The sequence below is a fragment of the Pelodiscus sinensis genome, chromosome 20 (assembly GCF_052426305.1).
Source record: "Pelodiscus sinensis isolate ZL-2025 chromosome 20, ASM5242630v1, whole genome shotgun sequence".
Lineage (NCBI taxonomy): Eukaryota > Metazoa > Chordata > Testudines > Trionychidae > Pelodiscus > Pelodiscus sinensis.
In genome coordinates, this window is record NC_143071.1 from 27,490,041 (window position 1) to 27,514,727 (window position 24,687).

A 24,687-nucleotide genomic window follows, 5' to 3' on the forward strand; every position below is an offset into this window, starting at 1 on the left:
TACAGAGGCCAAAACACATCGCTGGAATCTCAATGCAAAGAGACAGGCAAGGGAGGAAGTGACAGAGTCCCCTGCTGAAAGGACAGGGCAGGTGCCAGCAGCATCTCTGGAGACAGGCTGCAAAGGGGGAAGACCCTGGTCCCTCTCCAGGTCGGGGCTGGACCGTGGGCTCCTTTTCAAGAGGTGGTTTGTTTTCAAAAAAGCAACAGTCCAAACACTTTCACGCTTAAAATCCTGGGCACGGAAGGCCACAGCCTGTGGCAGGCCGAGGGCTTTCAACTAGTGCTGAAGTCAGCGAGTGTTAAGGATGCTCTGCATCATCCTTAGTGTCTCTCTGGTCAGGATGGAAACCGTCAATGTTCTCCTTTGGAGAGACAAAGTTTTGGGTAAGTTTAGCCTCTTGCCACACAAAGCCTCGGAAATGTCCTCACTCACAGTTGAATTCACTCGTGTGCTTCAGGTAAGAACATACACACGGAGCCACGTTCACTTCTGTTTGGCATCTTGCAAACCTGGGAACACTACAATGTTCTGACAGCACTGGCCGTGGGTTGTAACAACCGCCACACGGAACAGGGTTTCCTTAAGGAGAGCAGTACAGGCGAACCCGACTTACCGTAACTGGGTGGAATCCCGGCAGAGCTCCACGTTTGGCCGCCGCGTGCGCTCGTCCAGCCGGGTATGAGCCACCTTTAAGGGGGGCCCTTTATCTCTGATGGCTTTTCGAATAGCTGCTATGGTCATCTCTGTTTGGAAGATTTCTTGTAGCGTCTACAATCAAACAAAACCAGGCCAGACACAAATGAACCTAGGCAGGGAATGTGTGTTTGTAACTTCTCTTTTCCCATCCATCATCCAACACTTAGAGATCCTAAATTCAACAAGCAACCTATGTATCAACAGTACAACCTATGTATCTGTGTAACCCACATGCATTCTGGATGTGGCACTGTCCCTTCTAGTTACCATCTTTGTATCTCTGTGCCCATTTGTACCTCTGTGCCCATTGCTTCATTCATCTGAGGAAGTGGGTTGTGCCCACGAAAGCTCATGATGCCATCGACATTTTTGTCTTAGTCTCTAAGGTGCTGCAGGATCATCTGTTGTTTTTTAAGTTTTTTCTGTTACAGACTAACACGGCTCCCCCTCTGAGACTTCGTCTCACTGAGGCCACTTAGGGTCCGTCTACACTGCAGGACAAAGTCGAGTTAAGCTACGCAACGTCAGCTACGTTAATTGCATAGCTGAAGTCGCAGTAGCTTATCTCGGCTCTAGGCGCTGTTTACAGTGGGAAATAGGTCAATGGAGGGATGATAGGAGCTACTATAGAGAACTTTCTGGGTGTCTGGCTGATGAGTCTTGCCCACATGCTCAGGGTTTAGCTGATCGCCATATTTGGGGTCGGGAAGGAATTTTCCTCCAGGGTAGATTGGCAGAGGCCCTGGAGGTTTTTCGCCTTCCTCTGTAGCGTGGGGTACAGATCACAGCTGGAGGATTCTCTGCATCTTGGGGTCTTCAAAGTATTTGAAGGCTTCAATATCTGAGATATAGGTGAGAGGATTATTCTAGGAGGGGTGGGTGAGATTTTGTGGCCTGCACTGTGCAGGGGGTCAGACTAGATGATCATAATGGTCCCTTCTGACCTTAAAGTCTATGAGTCTATGAGTAAGTTGAAGGGAGAACACTCATCCTTCAACTTCCCTTACTCCTCGTGAAACGAGGGTTGCAGAAGTCAGAGTAAGGACCCATTCTTTTGAAATCATTTCGAAATAACGGGCGAGCTGTGTACACTCGCACTCTGTTGTTTCGAAATAAGCATGCAGGGTAGACATAGCCTTACGGAGAGAATAATGAGCTCATTCTACAGACTTAGCTAAAAGCCAGCTGGTTTTCAGCTCTCAGAGGCTCACGCACTTTGCTCCAGAGGTTCCCCAGATTCATTCCACCTGTCGGCGTTATGTTTGTACCACCGCTGGCTCAGGGGTTTATAGTTTGACCCATATTCACAAGCCAGGAGAAAGAGGGGGAAGTGGCATCAGTATTGGCAATACAGCATTAGGGCTGCTGGGCTAGAACCCAAGTCAGTTTGTATCTTGTCTGCCAGCAGGAAGCAAGAAAGACTGGAAACCGCTCCTGCTCCTAGGCAGAGACTTCTGGATTTGTATTTATTTTCTGGGGAGGGGAGCTACAATCAAGCTAACGAGGCAGCACATGGGGGAGGAAGGGCAGCAAGGCAAATCCCATGCCTGCCGGAGGCTTGCCCTTTGGGCGGCGGGGACAATGCACATCCCCCCCCCCCCCTCCAATGATGCCCATGATTCTACTAGATCCGGCTGGACTTTCCACTGCCCTGATTTCAAGGGTCATTCCAGGGACAAGGATCCTTACGACTGCTGCTAATCTCCCTGCTTCCCAGGGAGCGCCCATCCTGAATCAGACCAGGAGATGCGGGAAGGAAGGGGAGGGAGGGAAGGGGAGAGCTGTGGGTGCTCCAGGAAATGCCCTAGGAGCTCTGCCAGGAGAGGGTGCAAAGGCAGAGTGCTGAATCAGTGCCAGAGCCTCAGTCATGGACATGCCCCTGCTGGCAGCATCGCTTTTTGGGCTGTGCTCATCCCCTGCGGCCTTCCTGGAAGGAGAGAGACGGGGGTGGCACAAAGCTGCCTTAATCTCCTAATCGAGGAGCTTTGTGCACCCAGGTCTCTGATGGCAGAAGTCAGCATGGATCCGTGGTCCCCAAACTTTTTCAGTCTTGCCCCCTTCACCTGGACCGTGCCCCTCCCCCTCCAGCTCAGAGGGGCAGTTGGGGGCTGGGAGAAGGGCCAGAGCTGGGAGCAGGGGTTGGGGCCTGCAAGCTGGGAGCTGAATTTGGGGGCCAGGAGAGAGGCTCTGGCCAGGAGGGGGGCTGGAACCGCATGTGGCTGGGGCAGAGCTGGGGGCAGAGTGGGGGTGGGGTAGTGCTCTCTCCCCACCCTATTGGGACTGAGAGGGATCCTGCTGCGCCCTTCCCCCCTGAACATTCCTCCACGTCCCCTAGGGGTGTGTCCCATGGTTTGGGGACCACTGGCCCAGACTCAGAGCTGAACGGAGCCGCAGGTGTTTGGCCACTATTTAGAAATTCAGCTCTGCTGTAACTACTACCGTCAATGGCAGCACAACCATGAATGCAGCCCGTTAAGCATGACGCTGCTGCCTCTTAGATCTGAAAACGAAGCAGTAATACGATCTCTCGGTGCTGTCAGCTTGTCTACAGAAATTGTATAAGGAGCCCCCGATGCAGTTAACATTTGCAATTAGTTTTTGCCATCAGAGTAGAATAGCAAACACTGTCTCATCGGCCATCAGAGTTCAGAGTCTGATCCGACGTCCATTCAGATCAGTGGAAGATTTCCAGTGGGGTCAGTAGCTGTCGGATCAGGCCCTGCGTGAGTGTGTCTCAGGAAATAACTGTCCCATAAGCATTGCGCTGCTGGCTAATCGGGGAGAGACAAACAGGTCTCCTTCTAGTTCACTACAAAGCACAGTGACTTTTTCATCTTCTCAAGAAAAGATAATCACTAAGTCTCGGCTTGACAAAGCCCTGGCTGGGTTGATTTAGTTGGAATTGGTCCTGCCTAGAGCAGGGGGCTGGACTTGACCTTCTGAGGTCTCTTCCAGTTCTATGATTCTATGATTCTATGAACACGTATGTGAACAACACACACACAAAAATCTGCTTCAGACAAACTAGTATGTTGCTAAGTAATTCTGGTCAAAAAATTTCTAAATTTCAAGTTTTCAATAAAATATCTTGGCAAAATTTTGCATTTCAACAAAAATGGAAACAAACAATTTTTTCTACATTTTTGTGAAAAGTTTCCCACGTTTTTCAGCCCGCTCCCTTTTGAAGTTAAAGAATCTAATTTGTGGCTTTCTTTTATAAGCAGCAACGTAGAAAGTTCCGATTTAAATAAGACGTTAGGAAAAGGGCATTAACTCTATAGGCAGTTCAGCCGGGGAAGAAGTTACTAGGGAGGTTGTAGAATCCTTCTCATCCGATTTGTAAAGAATTTGACCTAACACCTGTCAGGGATGGTGGAGGTTTACTTACTCCCTCAGCGTAAAGGGGCTGGACCAGATGAGCTCTTAAAGTTCCCTCCACCCTTTGGTTTCTATGCTTACCTTAGCCAGATGCGTCTGGATCTTATTTTTAGCATCGGCTGTCTCAGAGATGCGATTCGTGAATGCAACGTTCACTCTGTTGAACTGGTTCCACATCTCATTTGCAGTCACAACCAGCAGGTTTTCAATATCGTCCCTCAGTTTGGAGGAGGCGGCTCGTTCGCTCTGGGAGCGTAGAATGTTATCATCCGTAAACTTGGCCCAGGACTCCGGCACAGAGATCCTGGGAAAACAAGACCACAGGTGAGCAATAGCATAATGCAGCTGAGGCTGATGGTCAACTGCCCAACCTAGCAGGGGGGGAAGTTGGATTAATCTGATCCTTGCTGGCATCTGTGATCCTGACTCTGTCCCATAATACATAGACTATCCAGATACAGCTTATTCAATAATGGTGATCTTTATCATTCTGACAAATATAACGCCCGTCACATGCACGAAGACAGCTCTGACATTTGATGCAGGCTACATAGACATTGTCTCACATGGGGACTTTTGGATCATGTCAGGGGGTTTAATGTAACCACGTATTTGTAACCGTTTAGAGTCTGCTCAAGCTCTAGGGGACACAAGTTACAGTCAATTCATTGCGTCCACAAGAGTTCTAGCAACTTCCCACTGAAGAGATAGTACATGCAGTACAGATTGGACCTATATAGTCCGGACTTCCATCGTCCAGCAGCATCTGTGCTCCAGCATCCCTGTGGGCAATGTTCCCTTGACTCTTTCCCAAAAATGTGCAGATTTTTCCCATCCATGTGTGGAATAAATTGTTATGTGCACCGAGGCATATGTGAATGTGCACCACCAATAGAAACAACAAATCATAGAATCATAGAACCATAGAACCGAAAGAGACCTCAGAAAGTCAAGTCCAGCCCCCTGCTCTAGGCAGGACCAATCCCAACTAAATCAACCCGGCCAGGGCTTTGTCAAGCTGAGACTAGCTGGGGAGCTGTTAATCAGCTGGGTGGCATTTAGATCCCTCCTGAGCAGCCGCACAAGCGCCCAGCTTACAGGGAATGCTGCCAATGGGTGTTCCCGGGCTGGAGCACTTGCTGGGAAAAGCAGGGTCCATGCTCAGCAACTCCTTCCCCTCCCTTTCAAAGCATCTGGATTGCCACAAAAGTAGCTCATTTGTGGTGCTCAAGCTCAGGGAGCGAGTTGCAGGCACAGGGATGGAGGCGGTGCTTGGGGGAATAATTTGGGGGCAGGGCAGGAGGACACCTTGGCTATGTCTAGACTGCAGGCTTCTTTCGAAAGAGGCTCTTTCAAAAGCATCTTTCGAAAGAGCCTCTTTCGAAAGATCGCGTCTAGACTGCAGGCGGATCTTTCGAAAGAGAAATCCGCTTTTTCGAAAGAGAGCACCCAGCGAGTCTGGATGCTCTCTTTCGAAGACGGCCTCTTTACATTGAAGAACGCCTTCTTTCGAAAGAGGAGCTTTCGAAAGAAGGCGTTCTTCCTCGTGAAATGAGGTTTACCGCCATCGAAAGAAAAGCCGCGTTCTTTCGAAATAATTTCAAAAGAACGCGGCTTGAGTCTGGACGCAGGGGAAGATTTTTCGGGAAAAGGATACTTTTCCCGAAAAAACCCCTGAGTCTGGACACGGCCCTTGCGGCTGGCTGCAAGGGCTTGGAGCGCAGCCTGGCCGCCAGGGCCGGAGTAAAGGGGGGCTAGCCGGGCAGCTGACCGGGGCACCTACCTATGGGGGGCACCTGATGGTAGCTGTAAGGGGCGCTGTGAGCCCGGCCGCATGGCGCCCCTTAGAGCTGCCACCAGGCACTGTGCGCCCGGGGCTGGGGCCACGCACCCGATTGCAGCTGTAAGGTGCACAGCGTGCCGGGGGGCCGGGCCGCGCATGCGCCGTGTGTCCGGGGCAGAGTCGTGCATGTGTCGCGCACCCGCTGCCCGGGGCGCAGGAATGGCTCGAGGCGGCTCTGCTGGCAGCCGTGGGGCACGGTGAACTTCTGCACGACTGTGCTCTGCAGCCGCCAGTCACTGTGCTCCACAGCCGCCCTGCATCTTCCCCCGAGCTCCCCCCCAACCCCAGCTCAGCCAATGCCGGCCCCTCTGCAGCTGCCAGCACAGAGTCCCACAGCCAGCGGCACCAAAGGGGCTGGCATTGACCTCCCCAGGTATGGCAAATCCCAGAGTTCGGGACTGGTCAGGTCTCACTGGTGCTGGACCCGCAAGGTACAACCTGTCTCCTATTCAGCGCCCTTCCTTCCTAGAAACCGCTGTTTGTTCAGAGCGAAATCCATCCCGGGCACCGGGCCAGCACCCGGCCGGTGCAACCCTGAATTCCAGGTAAGGCCCCTTTCACACATGCCAGCCTGCGGCACGTCTCCCCCACCTTCTGGGAATGGGCTTCATTCATTGTGGCGGCTGCTCTGTGGCTCATCCAAACCCCTCTGGTTCCACTAGGGAGAGAATTAATGGGCATTTAACCATTAATAAATGTACCCTGTACGTGGACTGTGATCATTAACACCTTTTGCCCTCAGCCAGCTACGGTACAGCCACCCGCCTCCTGATTTATGGCTCATTCATTCATGCAGGGCCGGGGCTGGCTAATGAAGAGCAGAACTGTATTTCCAGATGAATGCTCTTTCACCTCGCTCCCATTTTGTTTACATTACTAGGTGTTCTTTAGGCAGCAATCAAAGCCAACCATCGGCGTCTGAGTGAAGGGTGAAATTGGGAGTCAGCGGCTGTAGGTCAGTGCTGACAGAGAGATGAACAAGATTTGTAAAAATATTTGAAAAAACACTTGTGACATTTTACAACTGAGTCGTGGATCCATAACTAACCACGCATAGCAACATGGTCCAGAAAAGAGCAACAAGAAGGATGAAAGGTCTAAAGAACATGATCTCTGAAGGAAGACTGAAGGAATTGGGCTTGTTAGTTTGGACAGGAGAAGACTGAGAGGGGACATGAGAGCGGTTTTTGGGTATCTAAAAGGGTGTCACAAGGAGGAGGGAGAAAAATTGTTCTCCTTGCCATCTCAGGATAGGACAAGAAGCAATGGGCTTAAACTACAGCAAGGGAGGTTTAGGCTGGACATTAGGAAAAACTTCCTACCTGTCAGGGTGGTTAAACACCGGAATAAATTGCCTGGGGAAGTTGTGGAATCTCCATCTCTAGAGATATTTAAGAGCACGTTAGACAGACACCTGTCAGGGATGATCTAGACAGCACTGGGTCCTGCTGTGAGGGCAGGGGACTGGAATCAATGACCTCTCGAGGTCCCTTCCAGTTCTAGAGCTCTAGCATTCCATACGTGTTAAAACCAATGACCCTCGCTGGAAATTAAGGCCATCAAAGGGGTTTGGAAACGGAATCTCATTAATTTTACTCAGAACTGAGTTTCTAAACACTTGGGCTGCTCTGGAAATTTCAGCCAAGGTGTCTCAAATCAAGCTCTACATCATGGGTTCCCAAACTGGGGGGTGTGAAGAAATTCCAGGGGGGCGCAAGGTGACCCAGCCACACATCCTGGGTCAATCCCACCCCATGTTTTGATGCTATTTTGGGGGGGGGCGGGATGAGGGTTTCTCAAAAATCAAAAAGGGGGTGTGATGCTGAAAAGATTGGGAACCACTGCTCTACATGAACTTTATTTTTCCTTTCTTCTTCCTTCTCCTGCCTCCACCCTGCCTCACCCATGCTCAACCCCCCAATCTCCCTCCTTTGTCCTACAGGAAATTTGTATCCTACCCACACTGTAATCCTTTGGTTACAGCGCACTCCACAGAGTCATTATACAGTTAAGACTGGCTAGATTGTCGAGCCCAATGGGTAGTGATCAACGGATCGATGTCAGGTTGGCGGTCGGTTTCTAGCGGAGTGCCCCAAGGATCAGTTCTTGGACTGGTTTTGTTCAACATCTTTATTTGTTCAACAACCTGCATGAGGGGATGGATGGCACCCTAAGCAAGTTTGCAGATGACACTAAGCTAGGGGGAGAGGTAGATACGCTGGAGGGCAGGGACAGGGTCCAGAGTGACCTGGACAGATTAGAGGACTGGGCCAAAAGAAATCTGATGAGGTTCAACAAGGACAAGTGTAGAGTCCCACACTTGGGACGGAAGAATCCCAAGCATAGTTACAGGCTGGGGACCAACTGGCTAAGTAGCAGTTCAGCAGAAAAGGACCCGGGGATTACAGTGGATGAGAAGCTGGATATGAGTTAACAGTGCGCCCTTATAGCCCAGAAGGCTAATCGCATATTAGGGTGCATTAGGAGGACAATTGCCAGCAGATCTAGAGAAGTGATTATTCCCCTTTATTTGGCTCTGGTGAGGCCACATCTGGAGTATTGTGTCCAATTCTGGGGCCCCACTATAGAAAGGATGTGGACGCATTGGAAAGGGTCCAGCGGAGGGCAACCAAAATGATTAGGGGGATAGAGCGCATGACCTATGAGGAGAGACTGAGGGTGTTGGGTCTATTTAGTCTGCAGAAGAGAAGCGTGAGGGGGGATTTGATAGCAGCCTTCAACTTCCTGAAGGGAGGTTCCAAAGAGGCTGGAGAGAGGCTGTTCACAGTAGTGACGGATGGCAGAACGAGGAGCAATGGGCTCAAGTTGCAGTGGGGGAGGTCTAGGTTGGAGATTAGGAAAAACTATTTCCCTAGCAGGGTGGTGAAGCACTGGGCTGGGTTCCCTAGGGAGGTAGTGGAATCTCCATCCCTAGATTTTTTTATGTCCTAGCTTGACAAAGCCCTGGCTGGGTTGATTTAGTTGGGATTGGTCCTGCCTTGAGCAGGGGTCTGGACTTGATGACCTTCTGAGGTCTCTTCCAGCTCTATGGTTCTATGATTCTAAGAGACTACACAGGTGCCACTAAAATTGCCTTTGATTGTTAAAACACGGGTGCTAAAATGGCCCCGGCTGTAGTCAGCGGTGGGGGAGGCCCACGATAAAGGGAAAGCTAAAGGGAACCATTCAACAATTTCGGCCACATGGAAGGAGAGCTTTTTACCTGCGGGCCTGTGTCCCCACAAGCTTGCCCATGATGCTCCAGACGTACTTACGTCGCATCCACACGCTCCACTCCTCTGTAGTAGCTGATGCCATCAGACGTGTTCCTTAGATGGTGACACTTGTCGTCAATCCGATGAGCTGATTGTTTGTCACTGAGGTCTTTCTCCAGCTCGTGCTGGGCTGCCCTGTCGGATCTGTAACACGCGAAGAGCAGTTCTTGCAGCGTGAACGGCACTGAGCATAACAGGCCACATCCTCAGCCTAGGGACAGATGTGGCTAATGTGTCCCCACCTGCAGCCCCCGGGTCCTCCCCCTGCCTGAGTCCCCTCTCTTGCTTGCCCACAGCCAGGGCTGGCCCACAACATTTTGGCACCTGAGGCAGGGAGCTCAGATGACGCCCCCAAGCCCCTTTGCTTGGGCCAAAACTTTGAAAGGTCTCAATTCTGCCTCCTTCCTGTTCTACTCCTCTCCTGGGACTGCTCCGCTACCTGCATATGCACCAGGAGCAGACACAATTTTCTACACTCTGGGTCCTAGTGGCGCCCCCCACAGTCTGGCACCTGAGGTGGCCACCTCAGTTCACCTTATGGTAAGGCCAGCCCTGCCCACAGCCACAGTGACCACTGATCAGCAGGCATTGGGGGCCTGGAGTCAGCTCTGCAGTGGGAGAAGGAGCTATGAGGGGAGTGGGGGAAAGGCGGCGTGTGCCGCATGGGGGGTGGGAACGAGCCCAGAGATGACGCATGGGGTGGTCACCTGCCCCCCAACTTTCAAACGGTGTCCCCCACCATCAAGAGTTTCTGGTTGTCTCTGTAGATGATGCTACTTCCTGCAGCAGAAGGAAGGATCAAACCCCCGTGGTAGCTCTAAAGTATTCCCAACCTGTTTCACGTAACCCTTCAGAAGGGCATTTAAGGCTACATGGTCACAGAGCGCAGCTTCCTGTTAGGCACCAAAACAAACGGCCAGATTTTCAAGAGCGCTCCGCATGCTGGGCCAATGAGCTCCTTGCCCGGCACTCCCAGCAAACATGTCTTACCTCTGGGGGAGCATCTACGTCAGGGCAGCTACTCCAACTGCTAAACACAGCTGCACCTTCTGCTTGGGTCCAACGTCTTCAACCATTGGATCAAACTTAAGCAAGAGCTGGGCAACTTTGAGGAGTGAGAGACATTTCTCCCCCGGCCAGTATTGTTTGCAGGAAAGGGGATTTGCTGAGGGTTTACGTTGGAAATTAGAAAACAAGAAACATTGTTTACTAAGAAAAATTGAGGTGAAACCGCCTTACGCAAGCTGGGCGATCGCCTTATCCAGGTGGCGATTCATCCTCTCCTGACATGACCTGATGACGTCAACTTCCTAGTCAATTGACAAAAACAAAATCCAAATTCCATCATTGTCCATGCTTATGAATTCAGGTAACTTTCATTCTAAGACCCACCCTCATACTCCTAGGTGGTCTCCTCACACATGGGTCCCGGCACGCAGCAGTAACACAATGCCTGCTATTCCTGCCACCCCGAACGAGCATGCCGGAAGTGTGTAAAGAGTAAGCAAACCTTGGCTTCCTCCCTACCACGCACTGTCAGCTGAGCCAGCCCAGACGTAAGTTGGCACAGGTTGAACCTCTCTAATCTGGCACCCTCAGGACCTGACTGGTGCTGAACCAGAGAATTTGCCAGACCAGAGGAGGTCAATATTGTCTAGCAGCATTACTAACACTTCCATGGCTTGCTAGGCTCTTAGACAACATTTTGGGTAAATTCGAGCTAAATAACAGCACAGAACATTGCGAGCCAGGACAGCTGGCTGTAAACAAACTTTATGGGACGGCGGGAAACTTGGCCACACCCATGAAAAGTGGACATCCGGCTCACTAACGACATACAGGACTATGGATGTTGCCAGACCAGAAAACGCCAGAGAGTGCTCCTCACTAGGAGAAATGGCTCCTGGCTCTGTTTCTGATATGCAGCATGAATGTTTGAGCCCAGTTGTGGACTCATAGAACCCCAGGGCTGGAAGAGACCTCAGGAGTCATCGAGTCCAGCCCCCTGCCCAAGGCAGGACCAACCCAACTCAATCAGCCCAGCCAGGGCTTGGTCAAGCCAGGACTTAAACACCTCTAGGGATGGAAATTCTACCCCCTCCTTAGGGAACCCAGCCCAGTGCTTCCCACCCTCCAATGCAGTCACTAATTCCTGCCTTGCTGGAGCGAGCTGGGTGAATCCTTGGGCTGCTCTTGGTGTGGTGTAGCTAAGCATTGCTTCCATCCATGTCAAGTTCTTTCACAATCCCGCCCTTCATGAAACGTTCTTGTTCACATCCAATGAAACACACACGCTACACGGACATAGCACCTCCCTGCTTTTCAGATGTGTCTTGTGCTGGTGGACTGTGGCTAGTCTTTATGTGGACAGGCAAAGTGGGGGAAGGAGCAAGGTACCCCCTCCTCCCTGTACTTGGGCAGCCAAACTTCCCTCAGTCAGGAATAAAATAACTGAAAAGGGGGTAGATAAGTGCAGAGAAGGGGGCAGGGAATGGATGGAATTATGGCTCCTTGCCAATATGTTGCATTTCTCAGGGGTGTAGCAATTTACTCTCCCCCACGGCCTAACTGAGGAGCTCTGACCAGCATCAGTCTCCCTGGCCTGGTCTACCCTAGGGCCTTAATCTGAAATAACCTGCCAAGGCTGAATTTGTAAGTGATACGTCCACACTACCAAGCTTGTTATTCCAGAACAAGCGGTGGCGGAATTCGAACGCTGTAGTCCTGCTTTTCACGAGGAATAATGCTGTTCCTAAATGTGCATGTCCAAAATAACGGTAGTGTGGACACTCTGGTGCTGCTAATTCGAACTAATTGGCGTCCGGGAGGCCTCCCGCAGCTCTCCAGAGCACTTCTTAGGGTGCTGAGTCCGTGGTAACGCGTCCACACTAACACAGCGTGCCTCGACCACATTCGGTTCTTCCCCGGAGTGAGGACACAGAACTTCACATTTGTAAAATCGGGTGCCCCGAAGTCGAACTTAGTACATTCAAAATAATCTCCTAGTGTAGACATGGCCCCTGGGAGTTTGTCTTCATTACGTCTGCGTGAAAACATCGCCCGGAGGAGTCAAACTAGGTAACGTGGTGCTGTTGACAAGTTGCCAGTTAGGGGGGTGTGCCCTAACGAAGGCAAGGCCCAGCCAGCTTGGCTCCCAATGCCTTCCCTTTTAATTGACACCCCAATGCCTCCTCTTTTAATTGACATGAGTTTTCGCAGGCTGACTGTTCATCTGATCACCCTCTCTACACTGAGGTTTGAATGTCATATTAGTCCCATGGATTTCCAACCCCTGCTTGCTGTCCTTCGGCAACTGATCTAATTTTCACCACTGTACTTGAGCGTGTGGTGTTTATTATGCACCCCTCCTCCCAACGGCAGGGAGAGCTAATTCTGTGATGACAGAAGAAGCAGCTCCCAGGTTTCCAGCTGAACATGCCACAATGACAGAGAGCTATTCATAGCCTGCAACCACACAGCAAGTAGTGTAAGAGTTACGGCATTCGCTTGCACGGCCTGAGGACTGGATCGCCAAACATTTGTCCTATGCTGACATCAGTGTGGAGTCCCGAGTAGAGGCAGATTCTTAGCTGGTGTAAATCCAGGTAGCTTCCATCATATGTCAATCAACAAAGCTACACCTGTGCACATCGACTGAGAATCTGCCTTAGTAGCTCCCATAATGCCTTGTCCTATTGTGCAGAGATAACTCCCATACAGCCAGGATCCATAGCACACGGCGGGAGTTTTCTATCTTTGATTGATAGAAATCTCCTTGTTTTCATTGTTTCTCTCTTGGCCAATATGAAACCATCTGGGCTTGTTCAGTACCGAGCACAATGGGATCCCGGTCCAGGACTAGAGCTCTGAGGTGCTATCATAGTACAAACAATAGAGACCCTGCCTACCTTATGATAGTGCCTTTCACTCCGGGGAAGGAGAAGCGCACCTGTGTTAACAATTCTTGTATTTTTGCAGAGACTTGTGATGTTTGCGAGGTCTCTGAAAGCCCCGGCTCCCAGCGATAGGTGATTAGGTTTCAATGTAAATTTCAGATTTTTTAAAACAAGTTTTGAGCCCGCATGGTAGAGGAGGAAAGCTGGAAAACATGCACCCACTGCACCTCAAAGCCCAGCAGATAATAATAGGCCAAGTCCTTAATTAGGATGTTTTATACTCTGCTAAACAGGTTGTTATTGGTGCTGGATCAGCTCCTGCCATGGGGGGGCTGGGGAGGAGGGCTCAGTATTCAGGCTGCCCCAGAGAGAGAGGGCAACCCCAGCCCTCTCTTACCGTAGTGTTTGTCCATGGCTGCTGCAGCCACAGTGGGCACAGCCAGGGGAGGGTGCACGTCTCCCAGGTGGAGGACAGACAGATGCACAGACACAAACTCTCTGAAATACATAGTAGATAGCTGTCCCTTTCTCCACCCCTGCCCCCAGCTGGCCCAATGGGGTTATAGCTGTTCCAGTCCCCATCTCTAGCCCCTCGCTTCCCCCTGTGGGCATTTTATAGTATAACTGTCCTTCCTACCAGATCCCTCCCTTTCCATTTTGAGAAACAATCGAATTCCAGGAACATCCTATTATCCTGGCATAACCAAACTGTGACCTTGCTTTGAGTTATGATAAGAAGGAGCTGCCTAATGAATTTGGTGGTCCTAGCTCTTACTGTGTAGGAGGAGTTCTTGAATAGACTCACAGACGGACAGACAGACAGACAGACATTTCTAACATATATAGTAAGAAGAAGGAGGATAAAGATCAATGATGAAGGTCCTGTGTTAAAGCTACACCACCAGTTACTGCTAGTCAGCACAGGGCTGTCTTTGCAGTTAACTGCTCCTTTCCCTGGTTAGGCTGTTACAAAACCTTACTGTCAACAGTTGTTTTTCCACATCATCATGGACCAGATCGATTCCCATCCTCTTCTCTCGATGGAGTAAGCACTCTTGGGCTACCTGTTGGTAAACAAATACAGTAAACTTCCGATAATCTGGCACCTTTAGGACCCAGGGGGTGCCGGATTATCAGATATGCCGGACTATCGGACGGGGGGGCTATGAGGGGTCTGGGGTGGGGAGGGGGAGGATGCCACTCCAGACTCCTCTTAGCCCCCCCTTCTGATAGTCCGGCTCTGCCCCTGGCGTCCCCGATTCAGCCGCTACTGGTCAGTTTCAGCAGCGGCTGAATCCGGGACGCCTGGGACAGAGCAGGTGAAGTGCTGCCGGGTTGGATGCCGGACTAATGGAGTTTTACTGTATAGCTCTTAACCAGGGATGGGCAATAATTTTTGAAGAGGGGAGCCACTTCATGAATTTCAGAAGTGGCTGCAGATTGCCCCAGAAGGGGCGGAGCCTTGGGCAGAAGTGGTGGGGCCAGGAGACTTCACATATTCCTCCGCCCACAGACCCTGATTGGCTGGGGGAGAACGGGGTGGGGAGCGGCAGGGTAGCTGCAGGCTGGATCCAACGCTTGGGGGGCTGGATCTGGCTCATGAAGAGTGTCTTACCCACCCCTGCTATTAACTATCAGTTGACCAATCAAGTTACACCAGACAGTGATGGAAAAAATTCCAGGACTTAACATTAGTGCTATTCAAAGCTAGATGTTTATCACACTGCATTATTTAGAAATGGCAGTCATCTTGCACTTGGAATGGGAATTTTTCCTTTATGAGACAGATCTTCCCTTGGGTGTCATGAGAAAATGTCATAAGTGGAGAAGGGTCATCTGTTAAGAACACAAGCCATGCCGATACAAATGTACCTATTTGCCATATGCTGGTGTGTGGCTGGTAATAAACAACCGAGCTAAAATATCAGAGTGATCAAACCATAAAGGAGCACACCTATCTGTGGGGTAGCGCCCACTGATCTCAAGGAAACGACTCTTGGCCGGACTTTGGAGCCTTGCAATAGGACATTGTGAAGTGTGACCTTAAATGGGATTTTTGATGCAGTGCATGAGAAAATATTTTGTTAAGTAAATACTGTTCCTAAGTGCTCAACAGGCATTGGATAGGAGATGTATCAGATAGCAAGGGCTGTGTGTATCCCTAGCTTGGCTAAGGGCCTCTTAATAAAAGCCATTCAGACATAATGTAGCTCAAATGAAACTTAATTAGCTATGTGAATAGCTGCAGATGGGAGCCGATCACTATAACACATTGATACATCAGTGAAACGGATTCCTACCTGGAGAGGTCCTTCTGTTTCAGCCAAGGCCCTTTCCAGTCGTTTCTTCATGTCTGTCAGAGCGTTGGTCTCCCCAATCATCTCGTCTATCTCGTGGTTGAGCTCTGATTTCCAAAACGTGATGTCATTGACCCGTTCGCCCAGATTTTTGGTGGTCTCCGTTTGGGTTTTCCTCGTTTGCTGATCTTTGTCCTGGATCATGCGGGATGTGTCCACTCTTAGCCTCTCTGCGCTGTGCCGGGACGTTTCGGACTCTTTGTAATTGGTCAGGTTGGATCTGTACCAGTCGTCAGGGGTATACCTGGTGAAAAGGGCTGTTCGGTTGGAAACAAAGGGAAGCATCTTGCTTTGGGTGAGCCCCTGAGAGCTTTTGGAGAAGGGAGCCAATGTTGGCGTGATGGCTGCTACTTTATAATAAGTACTGGGTCGCCATGGAAGGCTCAAGCTATGGGTCAAAGAGTAGTGAGGGAAACGGTTCTTGTAGCTCGATGCCATGGTGCTGATAGCTGGTAGGAAGTTAGTAGGTGTTGGTCTTGGGTGGGCATAAGTTGCCGTCAAAGTAGAGCCTACAAGCTCCATGATGGAAAGCTGCTATTCACTTTTGCTTCCTGCATAAGAGAAACCCAAAAAGACAACAGAGAATGATCTCATTTAGCAGGGTCCCACTTAACACCTCTTCCATAAGCACATGCAACTCATAATACAAACACCAACATGTATGATAGTTGAGTTTCAAGAAGATGGGCTTCGAATGCTAGGTAGCAAAGCCCTATCACAATGTCCATCCATTTGGTTACAGGACTGAAGTTTCCCAGGCCTGGCCCACACTAAAAAGTGAGCTCAGACTAGCAACAGCGCTCATGGGTGTGAAAAATCCACACCCCTGAATAATGTCATTAAGCCAACCTAACCCTGGTGTAGACAGTGCTAGGTCAATGGAAGAATTCTTCTCTCAGCCTAGCTACCACCTATCAGAGCACGGATTGCCTGTAACAATGGGAGAACTCCTTCGACTGGCATAGATAGTGTCTCCACTGAGGTGCTACAATAGCATAGTGTTTAAGTATAAACAAGGGCTGTATTTCTTTTGCCCCATTTATCATCATTAGGTCCTGATTCTGAAAATGTGTTGTTTATTCATTATTATTATTGTTGTTGTTCTTGTTGCCATGGGACCAGGACCTACTGTCCTGGAAGCTGTACAAAACAGAACAAAAAGACAATCCCTTCCCAAAGAACTTACAATTTAATTCTAAGAGAAGAGCCAACTGATAGATACAAACACAGATAGGAGAGTCAAGGAAACAATGTGTTTTATTTTACTTTTCTGAGTAACTCCATTAAAACCAACAGGGATATTCAGCAGCTAAAATTTCAGCAAGGGAGGTTTAGATTGGACATTAGGAAAAGTTTCCTACCTGTCAGGGTGGTTAAACACTGGGATAAATTGCCTAGGGAGGTTGTGGAATCTCCGTCACCGGAGATACTTAAGAGCAGCTTAGACAAACACCTGTCAAGGATGGTCTAGATGGTGCTTAGTCCTGCTGTGACTGTAGGGGACTAGAGAAGACCTCTCAAGGTCCTTTCCAATCCTCTGATTCTATGACTTGCAAGGAGAGAACATTTGATGTTCCTGTCACCAGCGTAGAATAAAGATATATGAAATGAGCAGAAAGGACAATTACTGGAAGATCAGTACTTTCATTTTTAACCATTGTTACACTTCAAAAGTAATTTGAGAAAACTTTCCCCCGCTGTCGTGCTGGAGCAAACGAACCCACCGGAAGGTTTTCGAGGGTAGTGATGGTGTTATTTTTCAAGTAACTGCATCCTCTGCTGTGCAGGCTATTGTACTTTTTGCTTTGAGGTCATGAGTTAATTGTGTGTCAGTAATAGAATATTCACAGCACACAAAGGTAAATATTGATGTGTAGACAACAGCCATCATTCATTCACAAACACACTGAGAGAGATATTGGGCTACTGGGGAGTTCTCTTATGGTTCCAAGAGTCAGAGTGCTGGTTGAAATAAAAGGGATTTTTGGCTGCACTAGACTGAAAATAACAGCTCCTGTGGTTGGATCAATGGTCTGCAGCAAGTTGATGGACAAAGCTGTCACAAAAGCTACAGTATTTGGATGAGTTTGAAAAAGAAAATGTGTTGTCCAAAATGTGTTCCTTATAATTAAATAAAAACGCATCAAGTATTGAACATGTTCCAATATTCATATTGTACAAGTTGAACCTCTCTAGTCCAGCACCCTTGTGACCTGACCAGTTCCAAATGAAAGCACAGAACACTGAGAGCCAGGATTGGTGGCTGTAAACAAACTTTTTGGGACCACGGGAAACTTGGCCATGCCCATGAAAATGGATGTCCGGCGAACTAAAATCATTGTGGACCACAGATGTTTACAGACCAGAGCGTTCTGGACTAGAGAGGTTCAACCTGTATAAACAACCTTGGTATGTTTATTGTCTGATGTATTTGTACTGGGGTGGCCCCTAGGAACTCCCATCATGGACCCTGGTGGGAAGCACAGTGCGAACACAGAACAAACAGACAGTCCTTGTCTCAAAGGATTTAGAATCTCAGCGTATGTCTTCACTAGATTGGCCACAGCCATGAACCATTTTTCACAGCCCTGAGCGATGTACTTAACTCAATCTCATTTTTAGGAGCAGACCCAAACGAAATAGTAAAGACCTTGATTCAGGAGAGGATCCCCATTCAGGAATGGTGCTTAACCCGAAGTATGTGACTTAAGCACTTGTTTCACGTCATGCATGTACTTATGCGCTTTCCTGAACAGGAGTAAACATATGCGCCTGATGAGGTGTTTTTCTGAGTCAAGAGATGTCCCATAGCTGTATTTTACGGACACAATGCCTATTACCCACATAGATCCTAAACCACTGCAGAAATAGCCCATTGTGAAAGCTACATGCAAACACACACACACACACACACACTGGTAATAGTTTAACAATTATTTTATTCCTTAAATAGTGTAATTGTTATTCCAGAATTTCACTTGTTCCTGCATAGTGTCCAGACACTGGAATAGCTATAGCAGTGTAATTTTTCCAGTACACCTATGCTGGCCCATTTCCCCATGAGAGAGACTGGTTTGTATTTAAAGTTCTAAGCCTCTGAAGAAGGAGGATTTCTTGGTATTTAGTCACCTCCACAAAAATGGAAGCAAACTTGTGCTTTCCCAGAGGCAAACGCAAGACAGTCCTAGATAGGACTAGAAGAGAGACACACCGTGCTGGAAGCACAGACTGAGATAAATATCACGTCTTATATGTTTGGCAGATGACAATCCAGATCAGAGAGCTTACTGACCTGAGTCAGATCTAACTTGCACTCTTGTACATTGGGAGTAACACCACTGAACTCACCCTACCAGATCCTCAGCTTGCCCATTGGTTTCAACAGCGTTATGATGATTTTAAACCAGCCGAGGATCTGGCTACTGGAACTACAAGGATGTAAAACGTGTGAGATCAAAATCAGGCAACGTGGCGGGAAAGCCACATGAGAGCCCAGGATGCATCTCTGCTAACCAGCAATGAACATCTGTAGCTCATCTTTGGGCTGCTCAAACCACTGTTGCTTTAGCATGGCAAAGACTTGGCATTAATACTAATGAATGCCTCCTAATATAAATGATCTGGAATATAATACTGCAAATAATCAGGCAAACCAGTGAAAATGAGAGAGGTCACAGGAGGAGAAAAGGATGTTCTCTGAGGCCAGGAAACTATTAAACTTCCGAGCTGGGCACAGACAGCTTGGGCTGGAAGAGGAAGGCAGGAAGCCACACACAGATCTGGAGGGGACTGTTATGCCAGGTAACTTCTGCTCATTTGCAAATGTCTGGAAACAGGACTAGATCTTTTCCATCTCCAGCGTCTCTGCGTGCTTTGACATGCTCTGTGAACAGCGCTTGAGAAGTGCAATGTGTTATTTACAGCAATGATAAATAGCAGGTAACTCAGCCAATGCTAATGCAAACTACAGGAAAAAAAGGAAGGAAAGTACATTCCCTGCATCTGTGAAATTATTGAATGTGTCAATGCCTTTTGGCTGCTGTGGTGTGCTGCTACTCTGCCTACAACACCTACTCCCCGATCTCTGGAGGTGCTGTCGAGATCAACAGAAGCTGCAGGTGCTCAGCTTCTCCGACGAATTGGGCCCAATTTGTCTCAAGCTGGACACCGCAAATTCGCACAAACTTTTCAAAACGAGGCCCGTTGAGCAGGCTATTTTGTCAGGGCTGGGATTCAGTTTGCAATGCCCACTCCCACTCATCAGTGACTCCCACCCCTTTGTCCTCCTCCAGCTACATATTTAGCCCTAGGGAACAAAGGGTTCTGGAGGGGGAGGGAGAGTTTCTGTGGTTTTCGTCTCCTGGGAACTGCTTGTCCTTCCCCTCCTGACACACAAGGGGAGCTTTGAGGTGGGGTAAAAGCCACGTCATCCTGGCTCCCCCACTCTAAGTAAATTCCTTCCCGCCGCCCTGTACAACCCACTCCCAAAACTACTGATCCATCAACTCCCCATGCCCAGGCTGCACCCCTCAGCCCTCCACACACACCCCTGGAGTGCAGAGCACTTTCTGGGGTGCAGCGGGGATCCCTCACCTGCATGCCGCTCCCCCCACTTGCTCGTCTGTGTGAACATGAGCAGCGTCTCCTTGTCCCCACAGATTTAGCTCTGGGGAAGGGAGATTTGGGGAGCGGCTGGGCTAAATTCCCCTGACTGGCTCCCCACTACATTCACACACACACACCCCTTGAAGCTCACACAAGGCAGGGCAGTGACAGGGGAGCTGGGTTCTTGTCCCTGGTGCTTGCTGGGTTCCTTTCAGCATGTAGGCCCCCAGCAGCCCCTGCCAGGGGCTCCCTCTTCTCTGCCTCCGGGCTGGGGGGCTGCTGCGGGGCGATGGGAGATGCAGGCACTCACCTGTCTGCAAGCTGGTGCTGAGGAGGGAGGGAGCCTCCTGCATCCACAGGCTCCTTCAGCTCACTCAGTGCTCAGCAGCACCCCACCCCTCCCCACTTCTATGCCCACCCCCTGCTTTGTGACATACGCTGTCCCGGCTCCACCCATTGGCCAAGCAGGGAGGGCAGAGGAGGGAGAGAGGAGGAGGGAGCGTTGCTAAGGACTCACAAGATGCTTAGTAACCAGATTCTCTTCCGGAGGCCTGGCGGTCCGGGGATCTCCCTGACGTGGAGCTGGGTGGACAGTGGGAGCCCGGGGGGCATTGCTCAGCAGCCCTGCCAAGGCTCCCTGGCCTGCAAACCGGGCCGCCAGCCCGAGAGTAAAACATCACCATTCTTAACGGCACTCCTGGCCGGAACCACGTAGAGCCAAACACATCCACAGCGGAACCGTGGGTCAGGTCCCTGCTAGCTTCTCTCTGCCCATCTCACCTCCGACTGCTGCCCATGCTCCTCCGCACGCCGGCTCTCACGGGGTCACCTCCCGGTTTCCACGTAACATCGTCTGTGGGCCACAGCAGGGAGGAGGAATTTGATTTAGTTTAGTTTAGAACGTCAGGTAAGATACCTGGCCCGCTGATGGAGAACGCGGCTGAAGGTCAGAGCAAATGGCTGTTTGCAGTCATTTGGTAGCCCTCTTGGTCCCAGGATTTCAGAGAGACAAGGTGTGTGTGTGTGTGTGTGCGTGCATGTGTGTGTGTGTGTGTGTGTGTGTGTGAGAGAGAGACAAGGTGTGTGTGTGTGTGTGTGTGTGTGTGTGTGTGTGTGTGTGTGTGAGAGAGAGACAAGGTGTGTGTGTGTGTGTGTGTGTGTGTGTGTGTGTGTGAGAGAGAGAGAGACAAGGTGTGTGTGTGTGTGTGTGTGTGAGAGAGAGAGAGAGAGAGAGAGAGAGAGAGAGACAAGGTGTGTGTGTGTGTGTGTGTGTGTGTGTGTGTGTGTGTGTGTGTGTGTGTGGCTGGGGGGGGGTGGATAGCTTTTATTGAGACAGCTTCTGTTGGCGAGAGAGACAAGCTCCCGAGCTGACACCGAGCTCAGCATCAAGTCTAGGAAAAGTATTTAGACCGTCACAATTAAGCCCCAGGGGGAACAATAACAGCGCTGGGGGAGAAATGGGATAGGCACTGTGCTCTCCTATTAATTAACACAGAAATGTGATAAAATGCAAAATCCTATCAGCCGTGGGTGAACCCTTTTCACAAGACAGTAAACGGGCGGTAAACAGTCACTCTACTCTGTATCTGTCCTCTCCGTCCTCCTCCTCCTCGTCCAGCTTTACCGACAATCCTGGGAGCTTGGGAGCTTAGAATCATAGAACCCCAGGGCTGGAAGAGACCTCAGGAGTCATCAAGTCCAGCCCCCTGCTCAAAGCAGGACCAACCCAACTCAGTCATACCAGCCAGGGCTTTGTCAAGTTGGGACTCAAACACCTCTAGGGATGGAGATTCCACCCCCTCCCTAGGGAACCCAGCCCAGCACTTCACCACCCTTCTAGGGAAATCATTTTTCCTAATATCCAACCTGGACCTCCCCCACTGTAACTTGAGCCCATTGCTCCTCATTCTGCCATCCATCACCACTGAGAACAGCCTCTCTCCAGCCTCTTTGGAACCCCCCTTCAGGAAGTTGAAGGCTGCTGTCAAATCCCCCTCACTCTTCTCTTCTGCAAACTACACCAGCTCACATCCCTCAGCCAGTCCTCATAGGTCATGTGCCCCAGCCCCTTAGTCATTTTGGTTGCCCTCTGCTGTACCTTCTCCAGTGCATCCACGTCTTTTCTATAGTGGGGCCCAGAACTGGATGCAACTAATACTCCAGGGCTATGTCTACACTCGCAGCTTTTGGCACAAGAACATCTTGCGCACGGGTTCTTGTGCAAAAAGTCTTGCGCAAGAAAACGTCCTCACTGCCATGTGCGCGCTGGGCTTTTGCGCAAGAGCACCCATGGCAGTGTGGACGCTCTCTTGCGCAAGAAATCCCTGATGAGCATCCACGGGAGAGCTGCACAAATAGCTGTGAGGAGCATGGCCCATGGGCAACTCTGCCTCCGCCTCCACCTTGGGCAGGGCTCAAGTATTAGGCTCCCGAGCTCTGGGCTGAGGCTAATGGGGCCAGCCTGCAGCCAGTTACTCCAGGCAGCTGAAGCAAATGGTTGTGCTGCCCTCCCACCCAGCATCCTGGGGCTCGTGCCTGTGGGGTGGGGCAGGGCATGCCCAGCTGCCTACCTGCCATTGCTGCAGAGGTGAGGGAGCCTCTGGGCTCTGTTGGGGAAAGGAGGGCAGGGACCTGGGCAGAACTGGCCGGCTAGCCGGGGTCTAAGATACCCAACCCACCAATCACCAACCTCCGTGTGCAGGGCCCTTATCACAGAATCAGGAGGTCATCAAAGAATCAACAGGTCATCCAGTCCCTCCCCCTGCCCAAGGCAGGACCAACCCAACTCAACCATCCCAGCCAGGGCTTTGTCAAGCCAAGACTTAAACACCTCTAGGGATGGAGATTCCACCCCCTCCCTAGGGAATCCATCCCAGTGCTTCCCCACCCTCCTAGGGAAAGAGTTTTTCCAAATATCCAACCTAGACCTCCCCCACTGCAACTTGAGCCCATTGCTCCTTGTTCTGCGACCTGCCACCACTGAGAACAGCCTCTCTCCATCCTCTTAAATTTAAACTTAAATCTCTGATGGGTACTGTCCTATCGCAACCCGCTCTTTAAAGAGCTCCCTGCTGGCTTTTGCCGCTGCTCAGCCCGTTCTAGGCAGAGCTGGGCACGGCAGTGCACCACTTTACTTTCACCTCGGCTGGTAGTAGCACCCTAAAACACGCCTTCTTCACTACAGCATGGTGGCAACTCATGTTGCACAGCCAGCACAAATGCTGCCTGTCTGCTATACCATGCTGTGGCCTTTGCATGCCCTCTGGGGCTTTGTGTGGAGTAAGTCGTGTGTGAAAAGCTTCTGAACTCCCCTGATGTGTGGCTGTGGCGTAGTGGGGGGGCTGTCGGCTCTGTAACCCGGGGTCCCCCTGCGCTGTGATGTGAGATTCTCATTGACTCATCCAAATGTGTATTAACCCAGACACCTAGGCTCAGCCTCCCAGGGAGAGAGACAAAGGCAGGGAGGCGGAGACCAGCACCAGGTTTCCCATGAAGGGGCAATGGTAGTCTTGGGCTGGAATCATGAAGGAACCAGTCTAAGGACGGGGCTGGAATTTAGGGGCCCAGGGACCCTATCTCAAGGGGGTTGGAGGCATCTTGGCCGACTCCTGTAGCAATAGCACGTCTGTGCTGGGCTGTATCCTGGAGAAGCCATAAACCCTCTATTCTACTGGCTGGTGGAATCTGTTCTTGCTGCTACGGGGGTGCAGTGTTGGGGGAACCCCGACTGCGTCGTCACAGTGGCACTTTTATCCTAATGGCTCCAGATGTCCTCCAAGCCAGCTCCCTGCATGACAGCGGGCCTAGCGCAGATTCAAGGCAACACAGTGACATTAAAAAAGAGGCTTCGGGGTAGCCGAGTTAGTCTGTACAGAAAAAACAAATGGTCTGGTATCACTTTATAAACTAACAAAACATGTACATGGTTTGTTATCAGACCATTTGTTATTAAAAAAGAGGGTAATTGCTTTGTCCTTGAATCCCATATTATTCTGTAGGAAGAGGTTTTTCCAACATTTGGCCTGTCTACACTGGACCAAATGTCAGAAAAAAAACCTTCTTTTGGAAGCCACCATATTCCTTGTGGAAAGGGGAATATAGGGGTGACCAAAAGAGCCTGTTTGCTCTTCCACTAAAAAAGCGGAAGAACAAACGCAACCCAGGATGCAGAAGAGTTTTTCTGGGATATCTCCAGAATCCTGAAAAACTCCTGCAGTCTAGCTGGACCCTTGCTGTGTTGAGACAGGATGTGTAGGCTCTGGGGTGGGAATGAGGGATTTGGGGGTGGGAAGGGGTGAGAGGTGCAAACTCTGGGAGGAAATCTGGATGCAGGAGGAGGTGGAGAAGGGGACACTGGCTCGGAGAGGGGGCTCCAGGCTGGGCAGTGTTGGGATACTAAGCAAGCCACAGGCTTGCGGATGTGAGGGTGCAGGAATTTGGGTTGGGATATGTGAGGGGCTGAGGGCATGAGGTTCCAGTGTTTGTAGGCTCAGATCTAGGGTCTGGGGAAGGGGGAGTGCAGGAGTGGTTGTGGCCAGATGGGGGCTTGGCCCCAACTGGGGGTTTGTTGGCCAGGCTTCATTTTTAAATAGAATACTATGTTAAACACAAAAAGTTTCTGCGTTGTCTTTATT

The 24,687-nt window shown here is 50.3% G+C and overlaps 1 protein-coding gene across 3 annotated transcripts in view; it reads right to left on the bottom strand.

Annotated features, from left to right (window-relative positions):
• TEKT3 (tektin 3) overlaps nt 1–24,687 on the bottom strand; it is a 166,532-nt gene that overhangs the window by 1,953 nt on the left and 139,892 nt on the right. The window contains exons 1-7 of one of the 3 annotated variants that reach the window (XM_025182421.3): nt 20,834–20,958; nt 15,392–15,999; nt 14,072–14,155; nt 10,435–10,505; nt 9,196–9,339; nt 4,159–4,381; nt 617–771 (exon numbers count right to left, since the gene is read on the bottom strand). In XM_025182421.3, the coding sequence (XP_025038206.1) occupies nt 617–771; nt 4,159–4,381; nt 9,196–9,339; nt 10,435–10,505; nt 14,072–14,155; nt 15,392–15,970 (1,256 nt within the window). In that variant the 5' untranslated portion in view covers nt 15,971–15,999; nt 20,834–20,958. Of the gene's footprint in view, nt 1–616; nt 772–4,158; nt 4,382–9,195; nt 9,340–10,434; nt 10,506–14,071; nt 14,156–15,391; nt 16,000–20,363; nt 20,502–20,833; nt 20,959–24,687 lie in introns of those variants that run through there. The other 2 variants (XM_006118699.5, XM_075903508.2) reach the window with 2 other exon arrangements.